The 25235-nt window shown below is 58.9% G+C and overlaps 1 protein-coding gene across 1 annotated transcript; it reads left to right on the top strand.

Moving 5' to 3' along the window:
• Positions 1–5646: 5646 nt before the first annotated feature.
• DLL1 (delta like canonical Notch ligand 1) lies at positions 5647–12942 on the top strand (the record flags this gene model as incomplete). Its single annotated transcript, XM_081115482.1, has 11 exons — positions 5647–5700; positions 5821–6114; positions 6619–6679; positions 6855–7112; positions 8832–8892; positions 9332–9462; positions 9575–9744; positions 9852–10068; positions 10923–11700; positions 12078–12192; positions 12335–12942. The coding sequence occupies 11 exons, from the start codon at positions 5647–5649 to the stop codon at positions 12368–12370; spliced, it is 2175 nt and encodes a 724-aa protein (XP_080971608.1). The 3' UTR covers positions 12371–12942.
• Between the last annotated feature and the right edge of the window lie 12293 nt (positions 12943–25235).

The raw sequence follows: 25235 nt of genomic DNA on the forward strand, positions 1-25235 counted from the left end.
GGTTTCGGGGAGTGACGGCCGCGGCCGAGGGGTAGGGGACGGGGTTCTGGGGACAGTGGGGACGCGAGGAGACAGGGAATCCGGGAGGGGAGGGGGGCGCGGAGCAGCGGGTGCGGGAGGGGGCCGCAGGGAGGGAGGGGGCGCGGGAGGAGGGGCCGAGCGGTCCTGCCCCGGCCGCACGGAGCCACGCGCCCGGCCCTTTCTCATGCAAATGCGCACATGCCTTCGCTGTATTCCGCGCACCCGCTCAGGTGGCGGTGCCCCAAACGCACCGCACCCCAAACAACGAAACCAACCCCATGCGGCTGAGGCTTTCCTTCCTCCCTCGCCCTCGCCGCTGCGCCCTGAGGAGAGGAGAGGTTATGAAACACGCGGGCCCTCCACGGGGCAGTCCGGGCCGCGGCCCCACTCGCGGGTCTCCACGGCCCCACTCGCGGGTCTCCGCGGCCCAGCCTGCGGTTGTGCAACGGAGAAGGCTTCGGAGGAGCTGTCAGGGGGACTGTGTCCTCCCCTACACTCACCTCCGGGTCGCCGTCCTGGGTGTGGGTGTGGGATCCCTGGAGGGCGTGCGCCCGCGGGGCAGAAGGGTCGGCCCTGGGGGTGCTGTGCTGTTTTACCCCCAGCCAGAGGGAAGCCTCGGGGTCTGAATATACACTAGATGCGGCCCTTCCCTTTCTGGCTGTGGATGGCTGGCTGGCTGGCTTAGGTCAGCGATTTCAACCATTTTCATCTCGTGCCACATAAACTAATTACTGAAATGCTGCAGCACACCAAAAAAATATATTTTTTTGCCGACCTGACAAAAAAGGTATAATTTGAATTCATTCTCACCAGACAGCTATTGTGTTACCTGCTATCATTTTTTTAAATTTTATTTGGCAATCTAAGGGAAAAGAGGGGTCAGTGCCCCTGACTGAAGAGAGGAATTGCGTGCTTTAAAAACTCCTGGTTGAAAATCGCTGGCTTAGGTTAGAAGGCATCCTCAGCCAGTGAGGTCCAGGCATGAGTCAAGTGTCACCATGTCTCCACTACATCTGGGGCCGTGTGCCCCTTAGCAGGGCATGGGCTCTGGGACTTGGTCCTGGAGAAGAAGGGAGGAAACACCATGGCACCTACAGGGCGCAGACAGAGGCTTTCCTCGACCCCGATCCATCCTCTGCTGCTGGAACCGCCTGACGACTGTGGCTGGAGAAGAGCCGCAGAGGGTGTGTGGTGGAGATGTGATGCTCATACTAATTAATACACATGCTGTGGGCTCCTTCCTTTCCTCCTTCCCTTTCAAGTAAGCTGGCATGTTTGACCAACACCAGATTTGCTTCCTGGAAGTTTTTTATTTTGTTGTTCTGAACAAGGACCCTAATTCTTCTTTGGAATAAGAGAACCTCTCTGTTGGGTATACAGCGTTCAGTGGGCCTCTGAAAACACAAACCCCACTCCAGTCTCCAGACTTGTTGACATAGAAAACTGAACGTGTGGCCGCCTAGAGTCGGAAGCCCAATCGGGGCATTGTTTACTGCAGTCTGCCGGGCCTCCCACGCCCACCGCCAGCCACCACACACACACCTGAGAAGAGAACCTTCCTTTGGGTGGCCACAGGCGCAGGTCACACTCACTGCTGAGGGTGGGCATGTTTCATGTGATAATGTGGCCTAATAGCACAGTTGATAAAATAACCAGGGTGTCCGGCAAGCAGAGAACTCACTGTGGTGGTTGTGCCAGGTCCTGCCCTAGCCACTGGGCCATCCGGGCTCTGAGCTACGTGTGCCTGGTGGGAACAAACCACCCAGCGGGAAGTCCGTCTCCTCTCCTGTGTCTGATGTATTGGTGCCGTCTCAGCCCTAATGAGCCTCACTTTGTACAGTGAATTTGCTGAGACATCAAAAAGTATTTAAAAGAAAGTTTCCTGCTTTTTTTCCTAATGAGCAAGGTGAGGATTTATAGTGTGTAGGGAGGGACACTGGGTGTGAGGGCTGACACAGAGTGAATCTATTTAACATACGGTAGCTTAAGCTCCAGGCTGCATTTGGGGGGTTCGGAGCGCTGGGTTGTGGGAGTATAGAGACATGCAGTTAGGGAGTGAAAAAACGCCATTTGGTTCGGAGCAGATGGCTGGCTAGGGGGCTGATGGCGTCTAAAGGCGTGTCATCCCCTTCAGCCTGAGTCCCCAAGGGCTCCCCTTGTCTTCCCAATCAATGAAAATTAAAGTGCAAAGAAAGGGTGAATAGTTGGACCTCGAGTCTCTCCTTTGTTCATCTCAGCCACTGGTGTGCAGGAGTTAAACTACAACAGGCTCCCATAGAAACACCAAGTTAAACAGTCTCCTCAGCTCAGCTTCCAAAGGCAGGGGAGCCCACGTGGAGTGGGAGGAGGAGGAGGAGGAGGAGAGAGAAGGGAAGAAGAAAGGAGGAAAGAAGAGCAGGCGAGGAGGAAGGAGAAAGACCCGTTCTGCTTGATTTCCCCGATACAGAATCGCGTGGCATAAATTAAGTGGGAAAAGAATGAACGCTTTGGGCAGGATTCTGATGGATTTTACGATGCCTTTCAGTTCCGCTTTGCTGCTGTAATCGAGAAATCTGTGCCGTGTCAATTTAACAAATACTTGGTGCTGAGGGGGTTTGTTAAAGATTTGGGGCAAGTCTCCCCCCCTCCAAGGTTTAAGCCCTTGCGCGTGGGACATATTTCCAGTTTTCTAAACTGCATTCAAACGAGCCTGTTTCCTATTCCATTTTCTAATTAAAAGGTTCCTGATACTTCATTTCTGACTGTGTCTACGCCCAGCCTCTGAAGCAAAGAGCATTCAGAGTCCACACTCCTCTCTCCCTCTTGTCTCTCTTGCTCCTTGGAGCCTCCACTCCCCCCCCCCCCAACACACACACCACACACGCATACCCGCCCCCCACATGCTCATGCACACACACACCCATACCACACCACACCCATACACACATGCATTCCCCCCCCCCCCGCCACTCCCCCGCCAAGTACACCAGTTTCCATGCTGTGGGGAGCAGAGTTGCAGAGGAAACATGGATGTCATGAAAAAAAAGCTGCTGACACTAGGTGGCAAGATTAAATTAGGATTGGCCAGCCCGCCAGGGTGGTGAGTCCTTGCAAAGTCCCCCAGGCTGGCTGGGCTGGGAGTCCCTCTGTCCCTCTCTGGCACGTTTGAAGCTCCCATTTGTTCAGAACCAAACAGCAGGGGGTTCTGGTGGGGTCCTGGCCTGCCTTCCTCACCTCAGCCTTAAACGTGACTTCCGATGAACTCTCCGCTCCTCTAACAAGGCAGCAGTGGGGAGACTTGGTGGACAGTGTCACCAAGTGATTCTCAGGTTGCTGTGTACAGTGGTCTGATTTAGGATCCACGAGACTGTGATCTTGACGTGGGTTGCAGTGAAAGCCCATTTGGCCAGGACGTGCATGCGGTTCCCACCAATAAGGGGCTGGAGCGAGGCCACCGTGGCCGCTCCTGGCTGTGCTGTGGTCCAAGGGACACCTCCAGCGCTCACACCTTCTGGCCGGAGGAAGCTGCTGCTGCTGCTGCTGTGTGTGTGTGCGTGTGTGTGTGTGTGTGCGCGCGCGCGCGCGTGTTGGGGATGAGAAGGCGGAGCAGCGGAGGGAAAGGGACCTCGGACTGCGCCCCCCACAAAGCTGGGTGCCAGGGTAGGAGTGTGCGCCCCACCTTCCTTCTGGCTCGAGCCTGCGAGCAGGAGAGCAAATTAGGGAATTCATTGTGTGATACGTGTTCTCGGCCCAACCAATAAACTCATTTCCCTTAAAAAAAAAATGAAAACAAAAGTTCCAGTGTTTGACGGACGTGAAAAACCTCATAAGGTGATGGTTGTGCAGAGGTTGCGGGAGGGGGCCGGGCGAGGTCCTCGGAGCATGTGCCGGACATTGTCGCGGCGGCCCGGCGCGCGAAGGGAGCTCTCCCCGCATTGTGCGGAGCAGGTGCGGCCGCATTACCATACAGCTGAGCGCACAAAGAGCCACTGATTCTGGCTGCACAATAACAGGCCGCCCTAATGACAGCCACGCGAGCGACACACACCGAACTCACTTTTTACCAGGCGGAGGGAGGCCGAGGGGGAGACACCGGGAGAGAGGGCTGGAGACCCGGAAAGGCGGCGGTGGCCGGGAAGCGCGCGGGGAGGGTGTGCGTGAGCACAGGGACGGAGGGGCAGTCGTTGACGGCGTTGGTATCTCTGGGGCGGGGGGACGCGCTACCGGACCCCGCCCCTCCAGCGGTCGCGGGGATCCCGGGTGCCGGGCCACCGCGCTCGCCCCGGGCCCCCTTCGCACGGGCCCTGCGTTCCCGGACGCGAAGTCGCCGTCCTCGGCCGGGAGGTGGATGAGGCCAGACCTTCCCAAACTTCTCGAAACTGCCGCTGTGCTCCCGCCACCCTCTGCCGCGGCGCCTGCTCCTGTCCTGCGGTGCCCCCGGCCCCCTCCCCCGGAGACTCCGCCTTCGGAAGAGGCCGCCTCGGGAAGGCGGTCCGCGGGGAGCCGAGCCTCTAACTTCGCCCCCCCTTCCTTTCCCCGGAGCCCCGGACGAGGCCGCGCGGGGAGACCGGGGCGGGCGCCGCGGCAGGGACTGTCTCTCCGGTTGCGTCCAGCGCACCAGGCCGGTGGCGCTCGGCGGGCGGGAGGCGCGCGCCCCTCTGTCCCCGGGGCCTCCGCGCGCCCGTGGCCGGGAGGCAGCCGCGGAGGCCGGGCCGCGGCACCGGCGCCGGATCCGGGGGGATCCTCGCGGCGAGCGTTTCGCCGGAATGTAAATGAGCGCCCTGCGCGGAGGCGGGGGCGGGCTCGGTGGCCGGGAGGGCGGAGGGAGTTGCACATTTTACAGCTCACTGACCATTTGGCGAGCCATTGAGAGGAGGGTTTGGAAAAGTGGCTCCTTTGTGACAGCTCTCGCCAGATTGGGGGGCCGCTCATTTGCATCTCATTAGCCATGCGGACGGACGGCGGGATATAAGGGCGCGGCGCCGGCGGAGCCAGACCCTCGGCGCGCACCCGCGGGACCTGCAGCCTGCGGCTCGGCTCGCTGCGAGGACGGGCTGCGGCGCGGAGCCTCCTCCCACGGCCTCCCCGCCCCACGCGTGTGGACTCGGATGGCACCGGCTGGGCTCCTCGGAGCGACGCGACTCTCCGCGGCGGCCCAGGCGGCTCTGGGGGCCCGGGCTGCTTCCCGAGCGCCCGCCGCAGCCGAGTGAGCGGCGCGGCCCGGATCACCGACGCGCCGTGGAGTCCCGGACCGCGCCTCCCACCGGGCTCGGAGCAGCCTCCGCCGTTCCCGGGGAGCCGAACCGACCGACCGGACGCGTCCTCCCGCCCTCCCTCTCGCCTTTTGCCTGCGAAGACGCCTGAGACAAAACCAGGAAGCGGGCGACCCTCGCCCACTCGTGGGCTGAACGCACGAGGAGGAAACCGAAAGTTGCCGCCGCAGGAGCGACCTCCCGAGCGAGCCTGTCCGCGCGCGTCGCCCAGTGCCGCAGCCGCAGGGCGACCGGGAGCCGCGGCCTGGCCCCAGCCGGGCCGGCCCCGGGGGAGTCGGGGTCTCCGGCAGGCCAGGCGGCCTCGCACCCCGCCGCTGCGTGGAGCGGGGAACCGGCGGGACGCCAGGGGGGCCGGCGAGTCGGGCGGTGCGCCATGGGCCGCCGGGGCGCCCTGGCCCTCGCCGTGGTCGCGGCCCTGCTGTGCCAGGTGAGTGTCCGGAGCCCGCGGGGCCAGGGGGCAGGACGTTCGGCGCGGACCGGAGCGAAGGCGAACCGGAGGGACGCCCCGCGCCCCCGCGCGCCGCGCTCAACGCCGCTCCCCCCGCAGGTCTGGAGCTCCGGGGTGTTCGAGCTGAAGCTGCAGGAGTTCGTCAACCGGAAGGGGCTGCCGGGCGACCGCAGCTGCTGCCGCGGGGCCGCGGGCCCGCCGTGCGCCTGCCGGACCTTCTTCCGCGTGTGCCTCAAGCACTACCAGGCCAGCGTGTCGCCCGAGCCGCCCTGCACCTACGGCAGCGCCGTCACGCCAGTGCTGGGCGTCGGCTCCTTCAGCCTCCCCGACGGCGCGGGCGCCCACCCCGCCTTCAGCAACCCCATCCGCTTCCCGCTCGGCTTCACCTGGCCGGTGAGCGCACCTGCGCGGGCTGGGCGCGGGCTGGGCCGGCGGCGGGTGACAGCGGGGCGGGTGAGGCCCAGAGGGGGACAGACCCTCCCGTGTCCGGACTCTGTGCCCAGCCCCGGTCCCACGAGCCCTTCCGTGGGAAGGCCCGAGGCCCCTGCTGAGTTGGGCTGGTTGCGGCCAGCCTGGCGCGTGGCACCCCAGGCCCTCCGCGTGGGTCCACCGCCTGCAGACCGAGGACAGCCGCGCCTGCTCCCCGCAGTCTCTCTCTCTCTCTCTCTCTCTCTCTCTCTCTCTCTCTCTCTCTCTCTCTCTCTTTTACGTGATATCCTGTACTAACAGGCTGAAAAAACACGCCAGGAAATCACTCTTTAAAAAGTTCTTCCATTTCCTTGAGGAAAGTGAAAACACCGCCCAGGTCGCCCGCAGCCACAGGCCTCCCTGATGTGTCCCCAAAGCTCAGTGTTTAAGAGAAGGTTCTAGTTTTCCTTGTCTCCTCGCTTCTCCCAGGGCACCTTCTCTCTGATCATCGAAGCGCTGCACACAGATTCTCCCGACGACCTCGCCACAGGTAAACACAACCCCCCACGCCCCAGCACTCTGCGAACCCCTGTGCCTGTGGCTGCGTCCGGCACCCTTACTCTGCACAGAGCCACCGGGCAGCGGGTCTCGGTGCCCCCGCAGGGTGGTCCCTGCCTGTCCAGCCTCCGGTGCAGAGTCCGCACTCACAGGCACCTCTCCCGCAGAAAACCCCGAGCGGCTCATCAGCCGGCTGGCCACGCAGAGGCACCTGACGGTGGGCGAGGAGTGGTCCCAGGACCTGCACAGCAGCGGCCGTGCTGACCTCAAGTACTCCTATCGCTTCGTGTGCGACGAGCACTACTACGGGGAGGGCTGCTCCGTCTTCTGCCGCCCCCGGGATGATGCCTTCGGCCACTTCACCTGTGGGGAGCGGGGCGAGAAGGTGTGCAACCCTGGCTGGAGGGGCCAGTACTGCACCGAAGGTGGGTCCAGGGTCCGAGGGCTGCTCCCCTCAGCTTACTCCCTTCCCAGGGAGCGGAGGGGCTTCTGTGCACCAGGATCCAGGCTGTTAGCACTAGAGAGGGGTTCCGTGGGGAAACCAAGTCTGGGGAGCCCTGGAGACTTGCCAAAACTTCAGTCAGCTGGTCTCGGGGTTGGGGTCAACTCAGACATTTTAACTTCCGCTATGGGAAGCTGCCCTTCTTAATCAGGGAGGATTTTGGAGACAGGCCAGGGGTCAGGAAGTCAGTGAGGGAAAGGGGGGAGGAAGGAAGGGAGGAACAGAGGGCAGCATGGTGTGTTGGCCGCTGTGAGCCAGTTCTCTGCTGGGGCAGCATCTCAGTGGAAAGTGCTAATTCTTCTCTGAAGTTGGGGCACTTGGCCTCTTCCCAGAGCTTGTGTGTTTGCAAACACCCATGTGATGTGCACAGGCTGTCTGATGTTGTCACCCGTGGGGTGGGTGCATGCGGAGGCCGGGGGTACCAGGCTTGCGTGGGGGGGGGGGGGGAGGCGGCACCTCGTCTGGGAAAGAAATGCCTTTACAAGGGACCTAGGCCTTCCTGCCGCGCATTCGGTTCTCCTGGCAGCCAGGGCAGACCAGCAGCTGCTCTGCAGCGCAGGGAACCAGAGCTGGGGAGTGGGGGCTGTTAGGACCCTGTAGGCTCCTGGGCCTGGCTCAGCTGGACCCTGGCAGGCCTCTCCCCAGCCTGCTCCGCACCCCCTGTTGCCTGCACAGCCAGGGATCGGGTTTCCCTGCAGTCAGGGTGGGTCCCGGGGCTCCCAGACCCCAGGGAACCTTCCTTCTCCTGCCCTGGGGCAGGCAGCCTACCGGGAGGTGCACTCTCGCGTGGGTCTATGCCTGGGGCGTGCGTGCCCTTCACTCTCCACCATCTCCTTAAGCACTTGGAGTTCCACTCTGGCCTGAGCGGTTCTGTTGTCCTAAAAACTTGTGGAGCGGCTTGTTAATGAGTTTCATAACCAGGCATAACCAGACCAGGAAGCCAGCCAGCCCCCGCCTACCCCCCGCCCCCCCCGCCCCCCAGGGCCAGGCCTGCTGCTCCCTTCCCCACTGTCCTCTCTCTTCTTCACTGTGGGGTAGCCACAAACTCAAACTTTTTTCTTCTTATTCAAACACTGGAGTCTCTCCCCGCCCCCAGCCCGCGCGTGCCATCCATTAGATCCCGGCAGGGATAGGCGCAGGGACGCACGCCGGCTCCCATTGGCGGAAAGGGCGCGCGTGCATGTGTGTGTGTGGTGTGTACACGCTGGGGTGTGTGGGGTGGGGGCCGGGTGAGGGCCGTATTGTTGCACGGGGCAGCTGCTGGGAGAGAACAGACAATGGAGCAGCTGTCCTGCCCTGGTCCCTGCAGACCAGCTGTCCACCCTTATCGACACACACACTTTCTGGGTATTAAGAGGTGGAGCTTTGTGCATAGAATTGGGAAGTGGGGGAGGAGATGGGGAAGGACTTCTGACCCTCTCTCAGAAGAAAAGGGGATGGGGTGGGGGTGGGGGCTTCCTCCATCTTTTGTCCCTGAGCGGCTGTGTTAAGAAGAATGCTCGCCCGCCCGCCCCGGCTGAGTAAAGTCCATGGTTACCAGGCAGGACGGAGATTAGTTCAGGGGCCAGAGGGAGCCAGGCGAGTGCGGCCGCAGCCCTGTGGCCCTGGGAGTGCAGCTTGACCCGGTATTTTCTTTCTGCAGCAATCTGCCTGCCCGGATGCGATGAGCAGCACGGGTTTTGTGACAAGCCAGGGGAATGCAAGTAAGTCTGCAAAAGCTGTTTTCTCTGTCTCGTTGTCCTTGTACAGCGAGTGTGTGTGTAGACTCCCCAGGTGATCACTTGTAAAATGCGTGAGACTAGCTGGTGGGGCTGTTATTCAGGTGTTTCTACCCCCCGCGTGTATGGAAAAGTGTAAGGTCACGGCTTGTCAGTGTGCTCGGCTCCCTGGTTGTGGGAACTTACAGACAGCAGCTGAAAAATGACAGTTTACTTGGGGTCAGACTTGGGGTGCATTAGAATCCCCTGGGGAGCTGCCAGATGACCCCAGGAGGCAGACCCTGGGGGCCCTAGGAGAGTCCCCTTCTTGTCTGTTTGAGAACCAGGTGCAGGTGCTGCTGGGGGCAGTTTCCTGTGAGCGGGAAATGCTTTGTCCCCTGGGCAAAGGTCGATGCCCCCCTGACCCTGTCCTCTCTCCTCTCAGGTGCCGAGTGGGCTGGCAGGGCCGCTACTGTGACCAGTGCATTCGGTACCCGGGCTGTCTCCATGGCACCTGCCAGCAGCCCTGGCAGTGCACCTGCCAGGAGGGCTGGGGCGGACTCTTCTGCAACCAGGGTGAGCCTCCTGTTCCCTGCAGGCGGCCAGGGCTCCAGCTCCTCCCTGGGAAGGTGCAGCCTTCCCGGCCTGACCTTGGACTTCCCTCCTCTTCCTGTCCCACCCCTCTCAGACCTCAACTACTGCACACACCACAAGCCCTGCAGGAACGGGGCCACCTGCACCAACACGGGCCAGGGGAGCTACACCTGCTCCTGCCGGCCTGGGTACACCGGGGCCACCTGCGAGGACGAGGTGGACGAGTGCGGGCCCAGCCCCTGCAGGAATGGGGGCAGCTGCACGGTGAGTCTGGGCGCACGGGTTGGGCGCCGCATGGGCGCTGGCTGGACACGGACCCCAAGGGTCTGCGGAGCAGCTTTAAGGAGCTTTTCATCTTCCCCGTCACATAGGATCTCGAGAACGGCTTCTCCTGCACCTGTGCACCCGGCTTCTACGGCAGCGTCTGCGAGCTGAGCGCCATGGCCTGTGCGGACGGGCCTTGCTTCAATGGGGGGCGCTGCTCCGACAACCCCGAGGGAGGCTACACCTGCCACTGCCCCGCAGGCTTTTCTGGCTTCAACTGCGAGAAGAAGGTGGATGCCTGCAGTTCCTCGCCCTGTGCCAATGGTAAGGGCAGCCCACGGAGGCCTCGTCACGGGCTCACATTTAACCTCAGGCCAGGCCCGTGGCTTTGCGAGCCACCTTGAGCTTACGGAGCCCTTACATCTAAACACAGGGACTCTCTGTAGGGATGTTGGGGGGGAGCCTGGGGGGAGGGCACAGAGCTCACTTGGGTCCCACGCCCTGGCGTTCCTGGGAGCAGGCCCCGCTGCCACCCTCCAGCCAGCCACCTGGTTTGGAGGGAAGCCCAGCCCTGCACTGTCACCCGAGTAGCCGTCTTGTGTTGGTGTGTCTGCGGGGAAGTGTGGGTGGGACACCCTAAGCACCTCACAGGGAGGGCAGCAGGCCCCCGACAGGCCGGCCTTTCTGGAAGCTTCCAGAGCTTCACCCTTAGGACAGCCCCGGGAGCCTCCCGATGGAGGAGGCGTGTCAGTCGCTCGGATGGTGAGCCGTCCTGTGGCCACGCTCTGGTCCTGTGGCCCGGGGAGGCCTGATGCCCCACTCTCGGCAGCAGTGGGCTCCGTGAGGACACGGCCCTGCTTCCTCCCTCTCACCCTGCTCCCTCCTGGGCTCGTAGCTGGGCTGCTGTCGTCTCTGTGACCTGGTCCCTCGTTGGGCGGCTGTCGGGCGCAGGGAGGCAGGCGGGTTTGTGCACCCGCCCGACACAGCGTAGCCGCTCTGGGGCCACGAGTGGCGTTGTCATCAGTCAGGGAGCCAGCGGCTCCCCCTTGGATCTGAGGGAGGCATAGGGTTCCTTGCCTTGAGCTGCCACCCCCGTCAGGCCACAGGCTGGCTGTCTGTCCTGGTCTCTCCTGTGGCTCCCACCGCGGCGGACACAGCCCGTGCTCCCTGTGTTTCAGGTGCGCAGTGTGTGGACCTGGGCGACGCCTACATGTGCCGCTGCCGGGCCGGTTTCTCGGGGCGGCACTGCCAGGACAATGTGGACGACTGCGCCTCCTCCCCGTGTGCCCACGGCGGCACCTGCCGGGACGGTGTGAACGAGTTCTCTTGCACCTGCCCGCCCGGCTACAGCGGCAGGAACTGCAGCATGCCCATCAGCCGGTGTGAGCACGCGCCCTGCCACAACGGCGCCACTTGCCACGAGAGGGCCCGTCGCTACCTGTGCGAGTGCGCCCGGGGCTACGGGGGCCCCAACTGCCAGTTCCTGCTCCCTGAGCCGCCGCCCCCGGCCCCCGAGGAGTACATGGAGGCCGGGCCCTTCCCCTGGGTAGCCGTCTGCGCAGGTGCGGTCCTGGTGCTCGTGCTGCTGCTGGGCTGTGCGGCCGCAGGGGTCTGCGTGCGGCTGAGGCTGCAGAAGGGCCCGCCCCTGGCCGACCCCTGCCACGGGGAGACGGAGACCATGAACAATCTGGCCAGCTGCCAGCGGGAGAAGGACGTGTCCGTCAGCATCATCGGGGCCACGCAGATCAAGAACACCAACAAGAAGGTGGACTTCCACGGGGACCACGGCAGCGGCAAGAACGGCCCCAAGGCCCGCTACCCCGGTGTGGACTATAACCTGGTGCCCGAGCCCAAGGGCGAGGATGCCGCCTCCAGGGACCCCCACAGCAAGCGTGATGCCAAGTGCCAGCTGCAGGGCTCTCCTGGGGAGGAGAAGAGCACCCCGACACTCAGGGGGTGAGTGCTGTGTGTCAGGAGGGTCGTCGGGGAGGCCACCTGGGGAAGGCTCACCGACACTCAGGCGTGCTTTGAGCCAAGCTGGGCAAGGGTGTTCTCTGAGCTCTAGTTCAAACATGCTTGCCCGGCTGGTGTGGCTCAGTGGATTGAGCATTGACCTATGAACCAGGAGCTCACAGTTTGATTCCCAGTCAGGGCACATGCTCGGGTTGTGGGCTCCATCCCCAGGGTGGGTCATGCAGGAGCCGATTCATGATTCTCTCTCATCATTGATGTTTCTATCTATCTCTCCCATTCTCACTTCCTCTCTGAAATCAATAGATTTAAAAAGAAATGTTTGCACATCTTATTGTGGTTCTGTTTTATTTTCCTTTCAGTAGGGATGCATCTGAAAGAAAAAGGCGGGACTCTGTGTACTCTACTTCAAAAGACACCAAGTACCAGTCGGTGTTCGTCATATCGGAGAAGGACGAGTGTGTCATAGCCACTGAGGTGGGTGTGGGCACGGTCTTAGAAGGCACGTATGGGCTGTCAATCTGGACTTTGAGCTAACTTCCCGTTCTGTCTCGTTGGCCCCTCTAGGTGTAAAATTGAGGTGATATGGCAAAATTCCCGTTTCTCTTAAACTACATAGAATTCCAAGGATCTATGCCCCAACGGATGCTGCTGAGAGGGAAAAGAAGGCCTTCGTGACGGCGGTGGGACAAGGCTCCAGAGGTCGGCCAGCGGGGGCTGCAGGCTCGGGCTGCTCCAGGACGCCTGTTGCACTCTGCTTTTCGCGACGTCTCCATTGCACTATGGACAGTTGCTTCTAAGAAATATATATTTAAATGAGTGGATTAATGACGACATGAGACGCATGCACTGCCCGGAGTGTATATTTTGGATTCTTATGAGCCAGTCTTTCTTGAATTAGAACCACAAACACTGCCTTTATCGTCCTTTTTGATACTAAAATGTGTTTTTTTTTTCTAGGTGGGAAAAGATGTGTGTTATTTTTTGGACTTGTAAAAATATTTTTCATGATATCTGTAAAGCTTGAGTATTTTGTGATGTTCATTTTTTTATAATTTAAATTTTTGGTAAATATGTACAAAGGCACTTCGGGTCTATGTGACTATATTTTTTGTGTATAAATGTATTTATGGAATATTGTGCAAATGTTATTTGAGTTTTTTACTGTTTTGTTAATGAAGAAATTCCTTTTTAAAATATTTTTCCAAAATAAATATTATGAATGGCGGCCTGTGGCGTGCTGGCTTTCTGAGCGAGGCCCCGAGAACAGACACAGCGGGGCCCCTGATTTTCCGTTTCTAACATCTGTTCTGGTTCCCTTGGATCGAGTGAAAGCCACCTTCCTGGCTCCTGGGCCCACTCAGAGGACCTCCAGCTGTCACTGTGGGGACGGCCGAGGAGCAGCCCTGACGGAAGCAGCCCAGCTACTTGGCGACCCGGCCACCCTCCTTCCATCTTCCTTCCTAAGGACGGAACAGACACCCTGAGGAACGTTCACGGCAAAGACTCTGACTTAGAGTGATACCGATTCTCGGTTGGTTTGTGGGTTCATTTCCAGTTAATTCAAAAGAGTTAGTTGCCTTCTAATTCAATCCAGTTGTGATGGGTTAGCCGACAGTAATAAGATTACCAGCGCTTGCTGCAGGCCAGGCCCCGGTTACGCCCTCTGTGAGCCATCTCGCTGGTCCTGGCGGTCCCGAGAGTGATGTCATTGCTGGTAATGCAGAGGGAACGGGTGTGGGGAGTGAAGTGACTTGTGCAGATTCCCCCCCCCCCCAAAATGTATTTTTATTGATTTCAGAGATGAAGGGAGTGTGGGGAGAGAGAGAGAGAGAGAGAGAGAGAGAGAGAAACATCAATGATGAGAGAATCATTGATCGGCTGCCTCCTGCACACCCCACATTGGGGATCGAGCTGGCAACCTGGGCCTGTGCCCTGACTGGGAATTGAATCAGGGACCTCTTGGTTCATATATCGATGCTCAGCCACTGAGCCATGCCAGCCAGGCTTGTGCAGGGTTTGTAAGGGGCAATGTCAACCTTGAAGTCTGGGAAGCTGGCTCCATGCGCCAGAGTGATCCTTAGTCAGAAACGCCACGGCTTTGAGAGCGAGACCCATCGCTGGTGTCTTAGGTGGTTCCAAGGACGGGTGCAGGTGTCGGCCCTCAGACTCGGGTGTATTTCTGGGTTGGAGGGAACCCACCGGCAGACTCCCTGGCCCCAGGGACAGGAGGTCTTTGCACTGGTCCTGACTGTACAATCAGAAGTTCTGGGATCTTCCTGAGGAGGAGAGGCTGGTGTGTGTGTGTGTGTGTGTGTGTGTGTGTGTGTTGGGGGGCGGGGGGTGGAGATGGTAGACTGAGACCAACAACCCCTGCATGCTGGGTGGCTGGCGCTTTTGTATCTGAAGCAGAGCCTGACCCTCCAGCCACCTGGCTTTGGCTTTGAATAAGCTTCTAAGTCAAGGACTCTGCAGACAAGACCAAGGGAGGGAGGATGTCAGTGCAGGCTCCCAGCCCCTCCTCCCCTACCTGCCCCTCGCTGACCCTGTTCTCTCATTCCTCGAGCTCTGGCAAAGGGTGGTGAGCTCGTTTACGACCGTTAACTTAGAGCAATGGTTGAGCACTTCCTTTTACTTTCCGAAGTGACAGATATGGGAAATAAAGTCAGTGGCTCATCTATTTCCAAGACTATGGGCTCTGCTGGGACTCCTGCCACGTCCATTCTGTGAAAGAGGAAGAACCTCCAAGTTCTATCAGGTAACCTCCCTTTCATCCTCCCGACCTCCTGCCAATCAGAGATACGCTTGTCTTTCCTCCAGGGCCCGCAAGGAACCTGCCTGAGGAACAAAGCGAGACCCCCTGGCAGCGTGGGGGTCCCAGTGCTCTGTGGATGAGGCTCCCACGTCCTTCTGGCAACGACACTTTAACTGGACATGTAATCAGTTGGTCTCTCCGTTTCTGGGTTTATGTCATTTGTGGCAGGAAATCCAGGTACCAGCCGTATAAACGCATGGGTGTTATGGACCAGCTGTGCCCATCACGCCAGGCAGTGCCCAGCATGGTCAGCCTTGGGTCATGTGCTCCCAGTGCCAAGTGTGCTACTGGGAGTGAGAAAGGAAGGCACAGCCACGCGCTCACAGCCCAAGTTAAAAATAGCCCAGGAGCCAGGCCGAGCTCCGGGTCCAGTTCTGGGAAGTGGCTGGCCCCTCCCAGCTGCCTGGCTCCGTGCTCCGGGCTCCACAGCCGGGCCTTCGGGGAAACCAGTGGGGAAGGTGAAGCTCCTTTTCCTTGTTTTTCTTCTTTAACTTTTCACTTGGTCGTAGTTTGAACCTCCAGAAATGTTGTGAGAATACTACAAAGGATTCTCGCCATCACCAGGGCTGTCTGTCGGTCACCCCGTCTGTCAGCTTCTGCGGCTAGGATGCGGAACCGCCAGCGGGGACGTCTAAACCACTTCTAATCATGGGAACGACTGGGTCTTGAACCCTCAACTGTGTGGCGTGCGGGTCAGTGCTCCAACCCACCGAGCCCACGGGCCAAGGCCGGCACCACTGCTCACGCGTGGGTCATGGTCGCTCTGTGGCTGCCGTGGCACTGCCTGGCCTCTGTGCTGCCTGACCGCCCCGAGAGCCTCACTCTCAGGCCGCCGCCGTGCTCTGCCTGCGAAGCTGTCTTCTCAGCGGTGGCGGCAGCAACTGTGTTTCTAACTTTGTGGCTCCGTGAACCTCGACGCCACGAGCAGTCCCCGAGATGTACAAGGGACGACCTATGTAGGAGCCGCAGGGAGCGGCTCCGTGTCCATCACGCATTCTGACGTGCCTCCACACGCGTGCTTCCCACGGTGGATTCCAGGCACATTGAACAGACAGGCCCACAGAACCACTGAGGAGGGAGTTTTGCAAAGAAAATGGAACTTGAATCTGATCAGACCGGCCAGTCGTCCTAGTTTACAGAAGGACAGGGGACAAGGAACACGGTCAGGACACTGCTGGGGTCTGCCCAGCGGGACAAGGAACACGGTCAGCTGCTGGGGCTGCCCAGCGAGTCCAGGCAGCGGTACGAGGAGAAGGAAAGGCCTGGGGACTCGCGGACTAGGAGACACGGCGATTAAAAACAGTTAACGCAAACCCTTCAAGCCACCTGGAGAAATGTGAGCTGGCAGTATTATAAATCTGAATGATATTAAAGTATATTTAAATGTTTTAGATGTGAAGTTATTACTGTTGAGCTAAACTAAAAAGAGTCCTTCACTTTTAAAGAAAATTTCTGAAATACATATGGATGAAACATTGCCATGTCTGGATTTGCTTTGAAGTAGCCTGAGACAGGGTATGTTGGCCAGTGGGCTGCGGGTGGCAGTCCTGGAGCCGGCAATGAAAGAACGTACCTCGGGGAGACACTCAGACACGTGCCAGGAGTTACTGCTCTGTCCGCTAGAGATTTGGGGAGTTTTCCATCTTTGCACATGAATTCTCAGATCAGAAATCTTGCAAGACCAAAAGCCAAACAAATCAAAAGTTGAGATGCAGGGGTTTGGTTCAGACCCAGGCTCTGTCCGTGTGGCCAGGCACTCGTGACTGCTCACTCTCCTCGTCCACGAAGCCACCAAAGGCTCCCCAAAGCGCAGCCTGAGGGAGCCATTCCCTGCTCAAAAGCAGCCAACAGCTTCCCATGGCTTTGAGCGCAGAGTTCAAAACCCTTAATGTGGTTGGGCAGGCCTTCGGGTGACACGGCTCCTGTCTCTGTTTTATGTTATCCCCTCACTGCCCCGCTATCCATCAGCGGCAGCCACGTGGTACTGCTGGCACGTGGCTCTCCACCCTCCCAGTCCTGAGACTCCCACGTGACCTTCCATCCACTGTGCTCTCACTTGGAGATGCCGGCCCAGGGAAGCCCTTGCTGGACCTCCCTGACCCGGCACCTGCCCTGCCTTCCGATGCCCTCCTGGCTGGGTCAGCAGGTGTGTTATTTGTTTCAGGGCTGTGTCCTGGGAGACGGCTGAGCAGAGCCAGCAGCTTGTTAGCTGCACCCAGTCCCAGCGGTGTGCCTGAGCCAGAGGGCCAACCCCCGGGAGCGTGCGAGTGCACAAACACACTCACACATGCACACATACACACACTCATACACACACACACACATTCGCACATACACACATGCACACTCACACTTGCACACACACACTCATACACACACACTCAGACATACTCTCACATATACATATACCCTCTCATACACACTCACATACACATGGGGGCACATGTGTAAAAATGTGCAAGCACGCTGATCATGAAGGAAGTTTTATTCTGTGTTCATGCTTCTCAATGTCACTCCTAGTTTGGGGCCGTAACATGAAGCCGGGTACTGGTATCATCTGGGGGGAGGGCCATGCCACTTTGCTGTTATTCTAATAAATATACAGTCACCTGGACGCAGTGTAGGCCGTGAGGGCGTTTGCTTGGCCTCCAGCAAACAAAGTGATATGCAGCCCGCATTTCCTCGACGTGAGTTTCACAGAGAAGAGACGAGGAGGTTAAATGGTCTTTCTGCCGAGCTGAGCGTCTGCAGAAGGTCGAAGTGGGACCGGAGAGCAGGTGTGGGAGTCAGGCCTCAGCACCGTGGGCAGGGGCGTCTCACACCTGCCAGGCGCGAAAGTTCCCATTTGAGGGAACCTCTCTGACCCACGTCACCTTCCTCCTGGGAGGTGGAAAGTTGTCCTCCATGATTTCTTGGCAAGAAGCCTTGAAAAACAATACGCCCTCCCTCTCACCTTTCTTGTTTCTGAAGGAAACATCAACTGCTCCGGCAAACGTTGCGTGGTAACTCCGGCCGCCACGGGCACGCGGACCTGGAAGTTAAGCCACCTTGTTTGGGGTCTCTGACACCACCTTCCTCTCAGACAGCCAAGTCTGTGCCGTGGGCACTGGCTTTACCGCTATCACAGCGGAATCAGTGTTAACAAAAGGTCTGTTTCTAAGTTACCTTGAACTTTGAAGGAGTGGAGCAGAGGAACGGGTCTGTGTGCAGCTCCGGGCACTACGGCTGGGCTCCGTGAGCGCTCATCTGTGCAGACGGAACTGGGCCTGCAGCTTTCTGCCATTCCGTCTGACATTGAACCCAGCGACCACAACCCGGGGATGGGAAGGCAGGGCACGCTGCGTGAGGTCTGTGACTGGGACGGCGGCAGGTCCTTTAAGACTGAGAATGAGTTTGTTTGACTGAATTTCAGCCCTTTCTTAGAAAAAAACTTTGTCATTAAAAAATCAAGTTATATGCAATATTAAAAGGGGCATATTTATAAGGGAAAAACATCCTATATTTGGGTCTTTCACTTAAGATGAAAAAGCAATGCTAGGTGCCTTTCTGTTTCTCAAAGTCAGGTTCTTTTTTTTAAAAAAATATATTTTTATTGCTTTTAGAGAGAAAGGAAGGGAAAGGGATAGGGAGATAGAAATATCAATGAGAGAAACATTGATCGGCTGCCTCCTGCTTGCCTGGACAAGGGACTGAGCCCACAACCTGGGCATGTGACCTAGAACCAGTGACCTCTTGATCCATAGGTCGACGCTCAATCACTGAGCAACACCAGCCAGGCTAAGGTCAAGTTCTTCTGACCCAGGATGTGGCCTGTCCAGCTGCCCAACACCTGGTCACTCCTTCTGTGGCTGGAAGTCCTTTCCCCTCAGGGAGAAGCTGCTCTGTGGTCCTCACTGGCCCCCATAGCAGTGCTGGGGCGGGAGGGGGCCAGGCCAGCATGACCCTGAGGTGGACGCTGAGACTGCCCACAGCTCAGCGGAGCTGGAGGAGCAGCCAAGGCGAGCGTGGTGGGTGTGGGGTGGAGGCAGCACCCCCACGGGAGGCCCGCACTGTGCCGCTCCTTTGTGCCAGTAGCCATGGTCCCTCTCCCCCCGGGCAGCTTGAGTCAGGGCAGCCGGCCCTGTGGCATCGCCCCAAACCCAACACCTGTTCTCAAGCTATTTCCACCTGACCGAGGCGAGACAGGCCTGGAGCAATTGTCCAACTAATTGGGAATATTTTAAAGTAATTCAGACCCTAAACTCAATATTCTGGCTCAAACGACCAGATCACCTGGGTTAAACGAACCTGTTACCAGAAGCCACCTTTGTGTTGTGAGGGAGACTCCCATAAGGACAGACATTGTGATGCCAGAAATAGAAGGCTCAGGACTGGACCTGAGCCGCGTGGTCTTGTGCCCCTGACACCTGTCCCAGCCACAGGAGGCGGGGCCAGAACCACCACTGCTGGTCCCATCACGGCTGAGTCAGCGCGAAGTGGGCCTAGCCCGCAGCTGCTCAGGAGCGGTCTCCTTCCTCCAGCTCCCAGGGACCCCGCCACCCAGACGGCCAGCGGCTGAGGCCTGGGACCGCCCTTGGGGAAGCCCGCCTCCTCTGGGCTCTTCTCGCGGGAGAGGCCAGCGTCACCCTGCTCTCGGAGGCCTGCTCTGCCGGCTCCCACCACGCCTGCCTCATTCAGTCCTCTTCTCAGACATGAGGTTGAAGCCCAAGGTCACAGGGCGACAGAGGCCGAGCCCCGGGTGTCTGACGTTTCTCCCGCAGTGCAGGGCTCCATCTAAACACCTTTCCAAAAACGGTTTCTAACGCGTGACTATGATTCCGTCTCTGTGCTTGTGAGAATCTTGGATCTAGGTGGAAGGCACATTCCCATCCTCTGGACAGGGGAGCTGAGGCTGGGCCTGCGGTGGCTCTGCGTGCAGGCTCCATGCATCTGCTGGCTCACCCCTTCCAGAGTCTTCCGGAACCATCCCAGGCAGGGGCTGCGGCTTAATAACTGCCCCACGGCGGCCCTCCCTCCTGGGCTGAGCTCCCTGCAGACTCTGCTCCTTTCCCATGTCTGGTGCCTTCTCTCCTGGGACCCAATTGGGGGGGGCGGAGGACGGGAAACGGAGAGCGTTGTCCTCCCAGGGTGTTGGCAGTGCCCTGAGGACACCCCGAGAATATCCCATGAGGCCGAGTCACAGCGGATCCCATGTCCCGGTAGAGATGGGCCCTTTCAGGCTGCGGGGGAGGGAGCGAGAGAGGATGCGACGGGTGCCTCCCAGCGGTGTTGGGGGCTGGCTCTGCTCTCGATCTCCTGGTGGTTTGGGGGCTGGGTCTGTTCTGCAACCCACCTCTCAGGCCCATTGTTTCAGCAACAATGGGTGCCACCAACAGTGTCCTCAGAACCCAGAGAATTTCTGCAGGAAAAGCGCCCGCTCTCCCCTCCAGGCAAGAACAGGAACAGGTGTGGGGCAGCTGCCCTGACTCACGGCTCTTCTGCTTTCCACTGTGTTTCTGGGGGGAACCCAAGGCTTTCAGGGCATTTTGCTCTGAAATATTCAAAGAATGTTTCTTGCTTTTCCCAGTTACAGCCACGGTCTCATGGAATATTTCTTACAGAGACTGAGTCCTGAGACCTGCAGCAAACCAGAGAGGCACCAGCGAGGGGCGTGAAAGCCCGAGTCAGAGCCCACAGCTGCTTTGAAGCAGTGGTTGGCGGTGGCCGGTGGATGAGTGGTTAGAGCACTGGCCGGCACATGGAAGGGTCGCTGGTTTGATTCCCGGTCGAGGACCTGAGCTGCAGGCTTCAATCCCCACCCTGGTCCGGGTGGGTGCAGGAGGCAACCCATGGATGTGTCTCTCACGATGACATCTCTCTCTCTCTCCCTGCTTCCTCCCTTCCACTCTCTAAAAAAATAAAGGGAAGAACTACCCTCGGGTGAGGATTAACAAAACAGCAAAGGAAATAGCGTTCTGTTCTCCCTGGGACCTTTCTGAGGCGAAGTGTTGACTCTTCAGAAGTCGAGGCTGAATGTCCCCGCAGACGGGGAAATGGTGTCGACTTCGCCCACAGGCTGGGTGGTGCCGACCGCTGCCTCCGAGGCCGGCGAGGGCACGCTCACACCGACGGCGTTTGCGCTGGGCCTGCGCTGGCGAGCAGAGCAAACAGGATTCTGTGCTCCGGGTTGGCTTTTATGGTCAGGAGACAGATGTGCAATGTGTTCTCTGGACAGGAGATAAAGCCAGGCTAGTGTTTGCCCAACTGGGGTCCCTGTTATCACAGGCTCCAGGGGCACCCACACCACCCGGCCTGGACTTTGAGCTGCACAAATACCAAGACTTTCTACTTGGCTTGTCTGCATTTTCTGCAGGTCCTGAAGGTGTGACTCAGTCACGTACGCTGTTTCTTTACTTGCTGATTGCACGCCCCAGGCCCAGGGCTGGATTCAGGGCCAGATGCAGACACTGTTGGCAGCGCTGGGCCCGTGGAGGCGGTTCCGGGCTCTGCCTGTTTGTGGTGTGTCCTAACCTGCGGGCGAACGCCTGCCCTGTGCCGGAGGCCTGGCGTGTGGGGTTAGGAACCTGGAGCTTGATCACCCCGCCAGCACCTCCCTCCTCACATCCGGTGGGCCCTTCGGCTGCCGGTTCTGAACAAGCTTGTGGGTTGGGCTCTGCATGCAGACGCTGAATGGCCACCAGCCGGGCCCCTGACTTCGGGCGGATCTGCAGGCGCTTGTGAGGAGAATGAGCGCTGGGCTTTCGCCTTTTTTGCTGGTTATCGCTCCCGGCGCAACGGGAAACTCCCCACGGTCCCCGGGCTGTGCCAAGGATGCCTCGTTTGGGGCACAAGGTAGTCGCGTGCCTGGCTCTCCCTGAGCTGTTGGCTGCAGCGAGGTCACCCCCAGGGCCTGAACGCAGGTGCTGCCTCCCCGGGTGGAGTCCGTGTGCAGAAAGGGTGCGGCTGGGCTGTGGGGCGGGTACCTGCTCTCTCGCCCAGCCCTGGGGCAGGCGGCCAGGTTGCCCGTGGAGCTCAGAACAAGCCATGCAGCCACCTCACTGGGGCAGCCAGGTCCCTCAGGCTCTTATCTCAGGCTCTTATCTGGAGGTGGCTGCTCCTCGGAGCTGCTGGGGCCTCTCTGTGTTTCTCAGGTGCCGCGTTAGTTTCTGGGCTGCGTGACTTTGAGCAACGGGAACTTTCTCTCACAGTCCTCGTCCAGGTGCGGGCAGGGGCTCCCCGAGGGCTGGGGTCACAGTCCCGCGCTCTCCAGGCGGCTGGCGGTGGCAGGCCTGGCTGCTCTCCGGGTCGTGGCTACATCACCGTCTGGGGCTCAATGTTCCCGTGGCCGACTCCCCGTGGCTCTGCCCTCCTGTTGTGATGAGGACACTAGTTGTGGGCTTAGGACCCACCCACACCAGTACCATCTCATCTCCGCTCCTAATTGTCTACAAAGACCCTCTTTCCAAACAAGGTCACATTCTGGGCTCTGGGCTTGGGGGGCGCCACGCCCCCTCCTCCAGGTACTCGCATTGCCTCAGCCAATAGCTTCTGAAGCACCTGTCACACCTTTTCCTCCACAAGTGCGTTCCCCCGGCCACTGTTCCCGCCCAGGGGTGTAAATAACACCCTGGCAGCCGGGGTGGCGCTGCCGTGGACCCAGCAGACCCCATAGCAGTCCCCGTGGGTGGACATGGGACGGACGTTCCAGAGGAGATGCCAACGCTCATGGACACCGTACGGACGGTGGCACGGGTGCTGTGCACATACACACAGGACTGAGGGGACGGTAGCAACAGCCCCTTCCCCACCAGATGACGCCAGATTCTGGGACCTGCTGTCAGCGTGCGGGGCTGGCAGCGCCCGGACTCTGAGCTGGCGCCGAGTATCAGAGCTCCCCCAAGTCTCCAGGCGGCGGGAAGAGGGAAGTCACCTTTCTTTTGGTCTAGAATTATCCATCCCACAGTTTTTACCGCCCCTTTCTGACCTAAATCCCTTTCTCTGGAGGTAAATGGAAAGTGTGTTGTGGGGCATAATTTGAGCTGATGTTCTCGCCGGCTGTTAGGGGACACACGCAAAAATAAAATACAATAAATAAAAGCCAGTGACATCTGGTCAGCATCGAAGTTCTGTGACAGAGCATTTTCTCCTGGGGGTTGGCAAGCACATCTCCGTATCCCTGGCCTCCTGGTCCCACCCTTCCAGCCCCCAACCTTTGACCTCTTCGAAAAACAAAACAGAAAGTGATGACATTGACCAAAGCACTGTACCCGACAGGGCAGCCGCATCAATGGGCAGGGACTTTAGCTCAGATTGAATGATGCGAGAGCGGGTGCCTCCACGCCCTGAGCTTCGGTGGCGGAGCACTGAGGGTAGACCAGCAGGAGCCCGCTCAGCTCTGGGTCCCCCACCCGGGGCTGGGGTGTCACCCCACTCCCTATGCCCCACACCCTCTTCCTCCTCCTCTTCCCCCAGCCACTTACCTTCACTTTTTAGAAAACTAAATAATGTCAAGTGGCTGCACTAATTATCACTGTGAATTCCCCTGGAATTGTCTTCTTTGCCTGGTTTTCCCAAGATGCCAATGCAGTGAGTGGGCCAGTGACAGGACGGTCAGGAGGGCGGCGTCCCTTCTAAGGGCAGCGGGTGCTGGGGGATATTCCTTCTCCCCAGCTGTCTGCTGGCCGTCTGGCGGCCGCTGTGGGCTGTGAGCCTGCTCCATGTCTGCAGGGACAGCCCCCATGTTCAGAGAGTAGCACACCCTAACACACGAGGACTGGAGGGCCCCTGGGTTTGCTCCATTCACTGCGCAGTCTCCCCAAGATGACAGACTCGCCCCGGCGTGTGGAGCCCTCACTGGACTCAGCCCTGAGGCTTCCCAGCGACACAGGTGGGTTGAGGGTCTGTCTGTGGTGCAAGGGGCCGTTTTCGTGGGTTCAGTTGGTTCTGTGTGGCTGGGACGTGACCCTCCAAAGATGGTGCTGACAGTCACGATGACAGCAACCATCGCGTCGTCTCGATTTACCTTTCGTGACTCACTGAGGCCAATTTTATCTCGATAATCTCAGGAAAACCAGGGTCTTCATATCCTGAAAGCCGAAGAGAGCAGGTCATAGGAGATGCAAGCTTGGAAACACATGCGAAGGACCCGTCTTCAGGAAGATTGCTCGTGAACTTTTGGAAGGAAGAACAGGAAAAGGTCATGCACATTTTATGCTTGTGATTGTCTCTCTGAAAGAGTAGCTGTTTCACGGAGTGATTTTTTTTCTGTGATCTCAGCCAAAACATTTGAAAAAATTGTTATGTCGAAGAAGAGAAATACAGCTCTGAATTGTACATCGAATGCCATTCAACCTGCTAGAGTGGGTGTGGGCAGTTACCCCCCAAGGTAACGGCATGCTATGAGCCTTTAAGCTTAAAGCAGGTTCCCATGGGCTCTCGCGAGGCATTATGTTTACACTTTGCAACCTTTACTTTCTGTTGTCAAGTTGTGGTGGGAAGCCTTGATTATGCTGATCCTCAACCAGAAGAGTTCCAGTGAGAGGACCCGGGCATCCTGGAGGCCACTTCCAGGTGTGGGAGGGAGGGCAGCAACTGGGCCTGTTTGTTTGCTTGTTTATGTTCTTTTATTGATTTCAGAGAGGGCGGGAGAGGGAGAGAAGCACAGAGGGAGACTCTGCCGGGTGCTCCCCTGGAGCTGGCTGGGTGCTGGCTGGGTGCCGGCTGGGTGGGGGGTGGGGGCTGCACCCTGTGGCCCCGTCCCTGTCCCTGCCCCCAGCCTACACACTGTGTTGGCTTGGAGCCATCCCTTAATACTCCCAAGAGGGAAAAACCCCAGACTCTTTGTTGTAAAAAGTACTTTTAAGCCTAAATTGCCGCCGCCGCGGTGCAGAAAGCGGGGAACAGAGCCTCCGCCTGGAGTTGGTACCAGCGTCCACGTCACGTGCTGGGTTTCCTCGCGCCTTGTTTTCCCACGTGCCAGGAGCTGGGATCAGTCTGTGAGCCATTCCTCACCCTTCTATCTCTTCGCCAACATGATCTTGTCAGCATCTCCACACGCTGCCGCCTTCAGACGCCACCTCTGAGCCCTGACGGCTTTGCTCTCAGTGGTTGACCTGGTCAGTGCTGCTGGGAACTTCGGCCCCTCAGGGCTGTCGGGTTCAGCAAGAACAGGAGCGCCCCAGTCTTCTCTGACCAGAAACCCGTTATTATTTCCCATGAAGCCCGTGCTCATGTTGGCTTTGAGATGTGTTACCTCTCTGTGGATCAAAGGCATATTTAATCGCCAAAGAGGGTTGGACGACCGGTGCACCCATCTCCTTTGACTTAATTCCAGCCCAAAGTACAGACCCTCATTTTAGCCAATCTGTGCAGGTTCCCACGGCAACGTCCCCTCCCCAGGTGATTGGAATCCCATGCCCCCCCTTCCTGCGTTTTCTTGGGGTGCAGTTGCAGGCAGTGGAGCCATGCCTGGGCTTTGGGGTGGTAGAGGGCGGGCAGGAGACCCCGTCTTCTTCCATCTGCCCTGGGGCCCCAGAGCGACAGGGAGGTGAACCTTGGGTGCCCAGAATTTACTTTTTACAAAGTCGCATTAGGACCCAGAGCTTAGGGGGACGCTTAGAAATTCCCTGAATACTCTCTCTGCCCCCAAAGCCCTGAGAAAGCTGGATCCATGGAGACCGTCGCTGGCCCCTGAGAGCCCAGTGTGCCGTCCTGTGCTCACACAAGT

The sequence above is a fragment of the Myotis nattereri genome, assembly GCF_964212035.1.
Source record: "Myotis nattereri genome assembly, contig: HAP1_SCAFFOLD_96, whole genome shotgun sequence".
Taxonomy (NCBI): domain Eukaryota; kingdom Metazoa; phylum Chordata; class Mammalia; order Chiroptera; family Vespertilionidae; genus Myotis; species Myotis nattereri.